The sequence below is a fragment of the Phaethon lepturus genome, unplaced genomic scaffold, assembly GCF_000687285.1.
Source record: "Phaethon lepturus isolate BGI_N335 unplaced genomic scaffold, ASM68728v1 scaffold2472, whole genome shotgun sequence".
In the NCBI taxonomy this organism is placed as follows: Eukaryota; Metazoa; Chordata; class Aves; order Phaethontiformes; family Phaethontidae; genus Phaethon; species Phaethon lepturus.
This window is the reverse complement of record NW_010522417.1, coordinates 1-12187: the sequence shown is the minus strand read 5'-3', so window position 1 is coordinate 12187 and position 12187 is coordinate 1. Positions and strand designations below refer to the sequence as shown.

The 12187-nt window shown below is 39.3% G+C and overlaps 1 protein-coding gene across 1 annotated transcript in view; it reads right to left on the bottom strand.

Moving 5' to 3' along the window:
* The window catches only part of LOC104616697 (beta-1,4-galactosyltransferase 3-like), a 13178-nt gene extending 1124 nt beyond the window's left edge, over window positions 1-12054 (bottom strand). The window contains 4 exon segments of the mRNA XM_010281789.1: window positions 2761-2906; window positions 3455-3645; window positions 4544-4779; window positions 11817-12054. Of these exon segments, the coding sequence (XP_010280091.1) occupies window positions 2761-2906; window positions 3455-3645; window positions 4544-4779; window positions 11817-12054 (811 nt within the window).
* Between the last annotated feature and the right edge of the window lie 133 nt (window positions 12055-12187).

Sequence of the window (12187 nt, the reverse complement as noted above, 5' to 3'; positions counted from 1 at the left end):
ATTCCTGCTAACTGAATCCTTTAAAACAACAAACAAAATGTTTGCTTATGCATAAAGATGCCATTTCTAGGCTTAGTTACAGGAAAGTTCTAGGTCAGAGATGATGTTCAGTGTTAATGCAAGCAAAGCAAAATGCAGAAGCTGAAGGGAACAAGAGTAACACCACAGTGCCCCATGATTTTCTCACACAGGTTCTAACCAGGCTTGGGCTAGAGCACTTCAACAGGGTACAAAGAGGATTATAGCAAGCAGGGAATGAATAACAGCATGCAGAGCATTCCCATTAATCTGACAATTGAGCATTATTTTCACTTCCTTGTAAGAGCAGAGCTTTTACCACTTAGAGGCCCATCACTCAAACTTAAAAAAAACCAACAAGCCACCAACAAAAAACAACCAAAAGCCCAAACTTGCAGTTTCTGAAAGGAAGCCAGTCCTGATTTTCAGATCCAGATTAAGCCTCTCTCTCCTCTTTAATCAGGCCATCTGAATGAATGGCGCTTCATAAAAGATTAATGATAAATACAGCCACCAGACAAACAAATGTGAGCTGTTTAGCTGCAGGACAGTTAGATAAGAAAAAAAGTGAACAGAAGGCTCAGAATTCCAGAACAGAGCTCCTAAACCCAGCATTTTGGGTGACTTACTTTCAAGCAAACCCACTGCTGATGGCATCTATCTTTGTTTACCAATAACAAGTGCCTGTAATAGCACTAGGGCTAGCAAACCTCCCTTGTCACAGGGCAGCTCTCAACAGAGAAAATTCCTGTGAATGTAAGAATGAACATTTTCTCACTTGAGGTTATCCAGCTGGCATGTTTGCAACATTTGGTTGCCTTCCGTTGTGATCTGGTACAGCAGCAAGCTGTATGATATAAAGCTGAAAGAGGCTGCAGAACTGAAAATATTTGTTAGTCTAGAGCCATCAAATGATGGCAACACCTTACTGACAGTATGACATACAATTATTTTAGATTGAGTTTTAGACAAGGCTTCTTGTTCTCTGAACATAAGCTTATTCAATCAAAAAAGACAAGAAAAAGCAAGAACACAAACTAGCTTTGCTGTTACAGTTTTTGCATTGCAAGATTAAACTAAAACCATAATATGAAACAGTTAATACATTAATTTACTGTTAAGGAGAACTCAGCAGACTTTCCTGTAGTTGATAATGTTAACACATATGTGGTTCCAATCAGAGTAGTGTTTTCTTCTAATAAAAGGTAGATCCTGGTATCTGCTAAGACTAATATTCTAGAGTACTGCAGTCTGCTTTAATTAGCAGTATCCCAGAAAAAAAAATTTACACATACTTTTGACATTTCAATGTCCAATTTCAAATACTAATTAATTTTGTCGCTACAGGGTAAGAGATGCTTCAGAGCCTCCTAAAATCCAAATCCCAGTAGGTACATCAAGCTGGCCATTCAAAAACAGACAGCTCATCCCTAACTTCTGCAGGTTGAGACTTCAGTACATGAATAAATCATTAACAGGCACTGTCCATGGCCTCCATGTAAATATGGGCCAGAACATTGCTAATCATTAGTATAAGTTTTTAGAGAAACAACACATGGTTTACCTCCCTTCACAAAAGGGCTATTTTGTGATCTACATAACCTACTTGCCTTAAGAGATTTCTGTAAGGAAGTGCACTCCTATGCGTAACTGGCATGACTCTTTACCACCAGTACTGAAAATCACATTAGGATGCCTAAGCTGTACTAAGAACAGCTGAATAGACCCAGCATTATAGTGGTTGATGTAAAGATCTATTTTCGTGGCATTTCATTCCTTTAGTAAATGCTGAATTTCTAAACATTCATACCACCTTTTAGTTAGCTTTCTCTGAAAGGAGAAGGAAGAATTCTATGTTAGAAAATCTGACTTTCAATTCCCAGAAGAATACTGCTTTGTAAAAACTCCTACAGTCCTCGAACAGAACATTCCACCAAAATTGTGTAACTTGTCACACTGTGCAAGACCAAAAAAAACACAAGGCCTTTATTGTCAGTTTAGTTTTATAAAATCCCTGTGAGTTTGCCTCAGTGCAGGATGATGAAGGTGCACTGTGCAACTACAGAGCTGAATAAAGAAGCTACAGCCATGATTTTTATACTTGAAGAATTCAGATTAGGCAGAGTACCTGGAACTAAACTCATTGTATTCACTTCTATAGCATGCTGCTGCCATGGCAACTGAATTACAAGAAAAAGCATCAGATCTTGCTGTCACTGACTCACAACAGTACACAGGCTTCTCCATCACCCGGCACTAAAGACAGAAGTTAGAATTCCTTGTGTTCCTTAATTCCAAGTATTGGTGATTAGATAAAACTTGGAGCAACCTGGACACACTTAACATAACTTAAATTCCCAACTGTCTGGGAATTAAGTACCTTCTTGGCTTTTTTTATTCATCAAGCTTGCAGTTTCCTTCCTTCTGTTGGTGCTGTTAATGTCAATGGAGTCACCTGTCAACTACTGGTGGCTATAACCCCTTGGACGCACTCCAGAGCAACTTAAAGCACAAGGATGTGAAGTAACATTCTGCCCTCCAGAGTCTGAGGAAAGCTTTGTCCTCCCAGCACACAATGACTGGATTCATAGATTCTGAGCATCTTCCGACATTAACCGTTCCCAATGCCAACAGCATTTTGGATTATAATGACACTGTGAACATGTTAAAGGAGCATCATCTTAGTTCCTTTCTTGGGGTAACGCTAGATGCCTCACTAGCCAGCTTCATTCTATTTTAAGCCTATCCATCCTGTGCATTAGTACCTTGTAGCAATGTCGTCATTTTCACCACCGCTGCCCCAGTATGTGTTGGGAAACCCATTCATCTTCATGTAATGTTCTGGAGTCAGAGCAGATACACCCCCAAAAAAGGACTTATATGGCAGACTAAAAGAGAAAGGAAAAAAAGCATCAATATTGAAGGCTAATACCAGTCCTCCACCAACTAATAATGTGATCCAAGTCACACATATATTAATCACACATTTTACAGATGCTGTCCTTACAATGCCAAACCCCAAAATAGCAAAACCAGTGTAACCCCTACCCTGTTCCATTCCCCCCACCTTCCCTCCCAGTAGACCAAAGTAAAGAGGGTTTTGAAATTCACATCTTGGGTCAGTTCAAAATATCTGCATACTATCACACATCTTCCACACAGCCAGCAACTCCCGCTCTTACACTGGAAGGAAAGGCAAACAGAAATCTGCCAGTCATTTGCCAAGCTGAACTAACGGTGAAACAGGTAACTGCAGGCAAGGAACTGTTCAAGACCGCATGCTTAGGTCAAGAATACCCTAGAGAAATCACTACTGCAACACTAACAAACAGAAAACCTCTTAAAGGTTCTATCTTTCACTGTCCCCATTCATACATTCTATGCAGAATGTGAACGAATTAGGATACATACTTCCAAAGCAAATGGAGGCACTTACGTGTACTGAAACTTATCCATGGCACTAGCCATATGCTTGGGATAGTATTCATCACAAACATAGAGATTGTAATCATTCTCAGGTACTAGGTCAACATCATGCAGGAGAAGGCAGTCCCAGTCTTCATCCTTCAGGGCCTCCCGGACACCAACATTAAGCAGCTTTGCTCGGTTAAATGTACCATTCCCCACCTAGAAAAGAAAACCTACATTTCTTCACCAAAACAACAAAGACAATAACTCAATTAACATTTATGTTAGTAAAAAAGCCTTAATCAATTGAATGACACTGGAATAAATCAATATTGGCTGCAAATTTCATGCCCCAGACTCTGAAAATTTCACCCATCCTCTTCACAATATTCTCAACAATTGTAAGCTTTGCTGTGTCAGGGGCTATATACCATGGGCACCTGAAGAAGGATGACTTTTAGGAGACCAGTAAGTCAATCCTAAGGTGCACATCTGCACACCAACACTTTTGCCTTGACTACTGCTTATTAAAGCTTAGAAATAAGAAAAAGAGATCTTGGTCAAACAAAAAAAAAGCTGCTTCCCCCTCCCAATCAACTATCAGTTTTAATTAGTGAATCCAAAACTTGCGCTCTCACCACCAATCTTTTGCAACATCAGTCCATGTCAGTTAAAAATGGCTGTCTGACCTGCATAGGCTGCCCCACAGCAGGGTCAAGCCAGATGTTTTTATTTGATACAGACTAAAAATATCCAAGTTAACCTTAGCATTTAAGTCTCAACAGCATTGCTCAGTAGCCACACTGACAAGCTACAGACAAACCACATTCAACTCTTGAACAGCTGAAAATACAAGTTACCACTTAATGACAACTTTATCCCTCTAGAAGGAAAAAAAAAAGCAGAACCTATCAATAGCAGAAATGAAAATCTTGACAAGTGGCATGATATTTCAATCATTAGCATCCATAGTGATGGCACAGCATATAACTGACCTCCCCTCAAGCCATGCATAAAGCAGTACTTCCTCATTAGAAGATTCACATTTCTTGCTCAGAACCTAACCCTTAGCTGGGAAGCTCACCTACACCACCAGGCACATTTGATTTAGATTTACCTGCTGAATCAAGTAGATTCTGTAACTGAGCTGCTGGCGCTGCAAGAAAGGGTGAATATAGTAGAGAAGGTGGTGAAGGTACTTCTCCTGGTTCCTGTAGGCTATAAGGATGGCTGACTTGTAGCGGGCCAAGCAGTGAGGTGGCCTGTAGCGTCCACCAGACTGAACAAAAGGATTTTTTTTGATGATCATTCTTTCACTAGGGAGCACCCTGAAGGTGATGGTTAGTGGACCAACTGTAAGGAGAAACAGAAAAAAGAAAAAAAAAGAGTAAGATCAGCAGTGTTTCTCAACCTTCATGTAGCTAATCGGATAGATTTGAATATGCTTACTGTTTAAGACACCAGTCCTCCCACACAACAGCGAACAGCGCCATGCAGATGCACCCACATGATGAATTCCACTATTGCCTGCTGATCACCTCCCCACGGCTCCACACCAAAGGGTGCCAGGCTCAGCACCAGGATGGCTGGCTACCTGCCAGATGCATCCCGAGTCCCGGCACAGCCGGCAAGTCTCACCAGGCTCCTGCACAGCTTGCTTTTTCCTGGTATTGGCTCCCTACTACACAAGCAAACCTCATGCTGCTTAGATGGGATCCTTCAATAAATGTATTCACTGTAAGAATAGCATTGAAAATGAATCAAGATGAATAGACATATCTGCTTTTGCTGCCCCTATGGAAAAAGTCTCTAAGCCTCTTTCTGAGGAGATTCAAGGACAAAGATGTCCAAAGGGATATTCACCAGGATGCGGGAGAAATATTTTAAAGCCTGGATGAATACAAACGCTTTAGGAAATGTTAGGTTTATGTTAAAAAAAAGTTTCAATCTGATGTTATCATCACATGCCACAAGGGCTGTATTTGCTATATTATTTAATTATATACACTGTGATAAGCAGGCAGTACTTCAAAGTTTTCGGAGAAGCCGATGGAAGGAAGAAGAGAGATGTTACAGTTTCAGGAACAGGTGCAGGGTAGCAAAAGACACTACACATGGTAGTTCCTTTACTCAGAACCTCCATTTTAAATACAAAACATACTGGATATGTTCAACAGTTTTTACCTAATTAAAAAAAACACTGCATTTTTATATGAATCCTTCCATTATTCAAATGGAAAAAGCTTGACAAGTCACAAGTAAGAAAGAATCAAAATAAAGTGTCAATCACCATTTTAACACAAGTCTCATATTGTTACAATATGAATAAAAAATTCTACAATTATTTAAATGCCTGTCCTTCTGGGTTGTGAGAAACAGTTCCAGAACTAGCAGAACAGTGAATACTAGCTGTATTTATACACAAATCGATGTGTCTTAATGGTTTCCAACCACTGTCAACTTCTAAGAAAATGCACAAATGCAGAACAAGATTAAAATCTATTACTTAAACGAACTTCACCTAAACCACAACTAAAAGCTGACAATGTCAAAAGACAGTTTTAAGTAGGAACAACAATTCTCTGCAGGCCATGCTACCCAAGGACGAAATTTTTTTTTTGCACCAGAAGACTGTGAGGCAAATTTTTGGGGGTTTTTTGTCTGCTTGGTTTTGTTTTTTAAATAGGTCCAAGTGAGATTTTTTTGTTCCTTCCAAGCTCATAGTTAATGCATGGCTGTCTTAAGCAAGTTTTCAGTGTCTTGTAAGTCAGACTCCCTCTTAAACCACTGAAATAAATCTTCTCTCAAAAAACTTCTGATAATGAAGCCTGAGAGAGAAAAAGAAAATATTTAGGCCTGGTGTTTAGCAGCTTTCATTTCAGCAGGGAAAGGTACAGGTGTATCATAGGTCTAATTAAATATTTAAGCAGGTGAGTCCAGAAGATTCTTCTTCCAGCCCATCCTACATTCAAGTCACTGCTACAATTCTAATGAGGGGGAAAAAAAAAAAGAGCCTGTGTTCATCCACATCCTGTTTAACTGACACAGAAGAAAAAAACCATCCCTCTACCGGTTTTTGGGCTTGTGGGGGTTTTTTGAGCACTAACAAGGCTTAGGGACTAAATGTAGCATAAGATTCAAGCAGTTCATTCCAAACTGGGAAATAGTTTGCTAGTATTTGGAAGCTGGTATACCTCACATTTCTGGTGGGCAAACTGGTACTCGGCAAGCGTCTGCTTTTCTTCCTCAAGGAACACACATAATGGCATCTCCTGCAGGTCCATCTGAACAGCCACTGATCCCATTCCTCACACTGTCAAAAAGGTCTACCACTGTGAATCCCACTTCATGGTTTGTTTTTGTTGGTTGTTTTTTGTTTGTTTTTAAAAGGAAAACCTGCATTTTGCTTGTCAGCAAGATCTTGCAATAGCTGACTCTTAAGTATCACTTTTCAGTCCTCCCCTAAGTATCTAAAATGCAGGAGGAATTTGATTTTGACTGCGTTTTACCCTCAGTAGGAACCTGGAGTACATTGCCATACCTTTGTACCTGAAACAGAAGAGTAAGTAGTTCCTTAAGGAATCATGCTGTGGGCCCATGAATTTAGGTCACATTTACAGTTAGGATTTTATGAAATTATTACCTACTTCTAAGCAGACAGTTTCCTTTTCTGCCTTTAAGACCACCACGTTTCAGTCCAACATTGTTTTTAACCTGTAGTTTATGTTGCTTTTTAGATTTATGAACTCCGTGATTATCAGATCTTTTAACTAAAGCATCATTAACCACTGATTTGATGACAACTGGATCTTGCTAAAGAAGTGTTATATTCAGATTGGATTTCAACTACAGACCACTGCTTCAAGAAAAATATAAGAAAGGGAATTAATCCCTTTTGTTTTCCCACAAAGGCAAGGTTTTGTTTTCTATAATACAGTCAGGACTCTTTGTATTGCAAAGATTCTGCAACAATAATCCTTAAATTAAAAAAAATTCAAATCTAAATTTGGACATAAGGGCATGAGTAAGATAACGTACAATAGTTTCACTCCTGTTGTCTCATTCCATACCCAAGCACATGATTCATGAGGGCAATATCTGCATTCTTCACGTTTTTCAAGATGTCTTGTTCTCCCAAGCTGCCTGGCTCCGTACCTCAAACAACTCAGCTCAGAAACTCAATCTCGTATATGCCAAGGAAACACAGAAAAAAATAGTCTGTGATTTACATCTCTCAAACTTCTGGCTGCCCTATGTTCCTTGGCTACAAGCTAAATTTGGGGTCTCAGGTCTCCTTCCTGCCTGACTAATGAAAGGCTAATACACTGTAATCCAGTTAAATCCCAGATGTGAACAGAGCAGCTGCGGGCTGCACCAAATAGGGAAGAGTAACACCACTAAAGCGCATCTTTGGAAAAGGAGGAAAAACACAACTGAGACATGCTAGAAAGTACAGGATCCCAATTCAGACAAGGTACAGAATCAACATCCTGACTGTCCAAGCAATTTCTCCATAATCTGGTTCCTAAGCACTTTCTGTGCCTGTACCATCACATGGACGGTGTTCAATGAATATGAAACTCTAAGCATGTAGAGTTAAAACTCACAATTCCCTGTCTGTATTGTTGACTGGCGCCAATGACACCATATTCTCTGCTTGCTTTACTTTCTAGGCAACACATACGACTATCAGGGGATCTACTGATTTTGACCAGGTCTATCCCATCTTAAGAAAGAAACTACATGACTTCTAAATTCCTTGCTACACGTTTAGAGTTAGCAGCTATAATTACTGAGTTCAACCAGAATAAGCAGAACTTACACAAGCTAAACAAATGGAACAGTAGCATGAATACCTCACTGGGAAAGCGCAGCAGCACACAGTACATTAACAGTCATATTTGTATAATTCTACCACTGTTTGAATAAAAGAAAAAGAAAGCAGCTTAATTTAAGCACCAGCTTCTAACGACAGAAACAAGGCTGCCTCAACTGCAGCTGAAAATAAATCTCAGCTTTACCACCTTTTTACTTCTCTTTAAATTCAAGAGAAGAAACTCTAGTAGGAGAGTATCCATTAGACACTCATTACCACAACAGATGGTCACATTTATGAAAAGGTTATGACAGATGGGAGTGAAAGGGAGGAATATACTGTAAGAAGGGCTTGGAAAAATTTTTTTACATGGCATGAGCATATTTAAAGCAGCAGAGTTACAGACAGAACTTTCAACTAAAGTCCTCAAGGGCCAAACCGCCTTGTTCAGCACATACCATGCATGAAGTAAGGTACTGATTTAAAACAAAACGAAACAAAAAAAAAAAAAAACGAAAACCCCAAAACAAACAAAAAAAGACTTCTAGCATCAAGCTTCCTCCTGGTAAGAGGAAAAGATGAACTGAAACAACACATCTTGTGTGTAATTTGAGAAAGTCAGATTCTGAATTTAAATACTACTTCATTAAGTTTGAATAAGCACAACTCTAGCATATAAACACGTTGCTTATTCCAAAAACAAAGGAGGAGGAAACAAGCAACTGGTTATTTGTGTAGAAACTTTAACCTTTAAGGTAACTTGAGTAATTTATTCACAGCAATAATGAAGACGCTGATTATCTAGTACAATACTTTTCAAGTTGTTGGTCACAAAAGGTTCAATGGATACCACTACGCATTAAAAAAGTAACATTAGTCAGCCAGAGTCTAGTTCCTCCAAGGCAGAAATGTTTAGCAATTACACTTCAGTTCTTGCTCCACAGGTAGGAAAAAAAAAGACAGATGAGCTGCAAGCTGATCTTACACTCAAACAGTTACCAAAATGATCTAGTATATACATAAGTGGAAGAAGTGCTGCACTTCATAAAAGCCCTGATGCAGAACCCATTTAAGCCATTTGGCATTTTTCCAGTTACCTTAACAGGTTTTGGAGTGGACACTGACTTATTACCAGCTCTGAATTGGAGACTGGAGTCCTCAAGAATTGATGTGAATCTCATTTTAATGGAGTTTATGAAATTAATATTAAAAGGCATCGTTCTCGCTGATATAACGCTTCCAAGAGAGATCAGTCCCATGAGAGAAGATGATAACAACCAATTAAGACATTTATAAAGTATTTATGTATCTATTCATATATGCCCATCACATACAAAACAAAGGGCAACTGCCTTGCAGAGTAGCACCCATTTCTCCGGTAAAAAAAAAAAACAAAAAAACAAACCCCCCCCCCCCCCCCCCCAAAAAACCAAAACACCCCACCACACACCACAAAACCACCCAGAACAGGCTGGCATATAGTGATAACAGAAGGAATAATTTATTCTTGTATTTAAAGGGACATATCACCAAGTAAAAGTTAAGTTGTAGCAGAGCAGTCATTTTTCTTAAGCTGAATCTGTATCAATGCTCCAAATCACAGAATCACAGAATCATTAAGGTTGGAAAAGATCTTTAAGATCATCAAGTCCAACCATCAACCCAACACCACCAAGCCCACTAAACCACGTCCTGAAGTGCCACGATTTGTGTTTCACAGCAACAATGCTTCATATGCTCAACTATAATTTGTTATGCAGCAAAACTTCCACGATTACTTTGCCATGTTTTTTTTTTCTCCCAGGTAGCCTACTGTTTGTTTCTCTCTACAACTAACATTATGTTTTCATTTTAGCTCTGAAATACCACATGCAGGCCAATGCCCTCTGTTCTCAGCATTCTCAGGGATGGGCAGAAGAAGAGGTCTTAAAAAGATTTCACAGCTCTAAGAACATTGATTAGTGTAGTATTACTCTGCATCTGCCTCCTCCATATACGTCTCTACTCTTGCTTATATGATGGTTTGCAGGCAAGCTGCACAGAATTCCACCTAGTTTTGTTTGGTTGTTTTTGTTTGGGTTTTTTTGGTTTTTTTAAGACCAAAGCTTTCTCATTTGACTCTTTTCAGGACAGCAGATGCTCGGCATTAGTGGAGACAAGCAGGGTGCAGGCACATTTCTGCTGTGCTTTTTCAAATAAAACAATTAAGTCTGAAACACAGAATTGTACCTTCCCAAAAGAACTGATGGGCTGTAGCTAGTGATGAACAGAGACTGCACTAAAACCATTACAATTGGCACCTATGCAAAAAGGCTCTGTACTATTAGTATTTCACTATTTACTAAGTTGACCTGCTTCCAAGGCAAATGCTGAAGCATACACTCAAAAGTTACCACACAATTTCATCGTACATACTGCATGTATTTCATTTAACTTCAGCAACAGAGAAAGGAAGAAAACTTCCCAAAAAGAACAAGCATCATTATGAAGATTGCAGTCTAAAAAGGCTCATCCAACACATCCCAACAGAGTCCTCTAACCAAAGTAAGCAACTTGACACAACAGTATCCCAGCACTAGCTTTCCACAATATTTCCACCTGTGAACAAAGGTCTGCCATTTGTTCTTACTGTGCTCCAAGTGGGGTGAGAAACTTTCCTAGAACAGCAGGGCAACTACTAAGTAGTGCTCCTGGACTAGTTATATGCAAGACTTAGATATGCAGAAAACTGCACAGTATGGAAAAAACAGACAAGCATAACTTACTACACAGTACTTTAAGAAGTAGGCATCCCCAAACCAGCTGTAAGTGCATGCTTACAGAACTCACCCATTCTTGGCTGGCTGAGTGGAACCGATCACTATTACTGGAGATGCACCACTTTACTGCCAATAAACTTGCTTTATAGTTGGCTTTGTACTGACTTAAAGTTTCTCAACTCTTAGTAGTGCAATAGCTGCCTCTAGGATCAGCTCTAATTTGGTCCTAGTGTAAATACAAATTAACCTGTGACCAGACCCTTTAATTCTAAAGGAGACTTCTATGACCAAAGGATGCATACCAATCATAGGCCAAAAAAATCACTATGAAGAGCAAGGTGTCAAGCTACATTCTCATACAAGTGATATTTAACGCCAACTTAATCAGTTAACTTAATCAATTTATATTGAACTACAGGCTTGACATAAGGCTGAGACAAAAAACCCAGTAGTTAGAGCGTGTCAGAGATCAAAATTATGCATTTATCAAAGCACAGTTATCGGCACGTTTTATACAGGACTGCCAAGGAAAAAAACCAAGATACTAACTTGGTATTATCATCATGCACTGTTTTCACTCTTGTTCTACAATCTCTATGTAGCCAAATCCTTAATACAGCAAGTTTTTAGAGCAGGAAAATACTTTTCCTTGTATAACCAATAAAAATGAGTTAATTAAGAAAGTTTTGGCAGTGTAAGTATTACCTCAGTATACCACTTTTAAAGTGGAAAAGTTTGAAAAATATACAGCTTACAAAGTGTTCACTGTTATCACATACAAAAGCAGTTATTTCAAACTACCGGTTCATACCCACCAAATATTGGTGACTGAGCTGAGCAGTACGGCATGGCTTCTTCATTAGGAGCTTGGGTAAACAAACTGAGGTTTGTATACACATCGTGAGTTTTTGAGTAATCCAGAACCTGATGCGAGTCTAAAAACCCACGAAACAAGTTGGAAGGTCCACCTCGGTAGAGTATCAGGATAAATATTGCTTGGAAGACAAACAGAAAGAGCAGAAAACAAGGATTTTCGACACGAGAGAAGGACATAGTTTCAGCCCATGCTCTGGAATCAGACCGGTGAGGAGTTTAATCGCCTTCCACGAGCTGCCGTTCTACGTTCAAGGCTATATCGCTGTGCACGGAAGACCTCCTCCTCCTCCTCCTCCTCTTCTTCGAACTT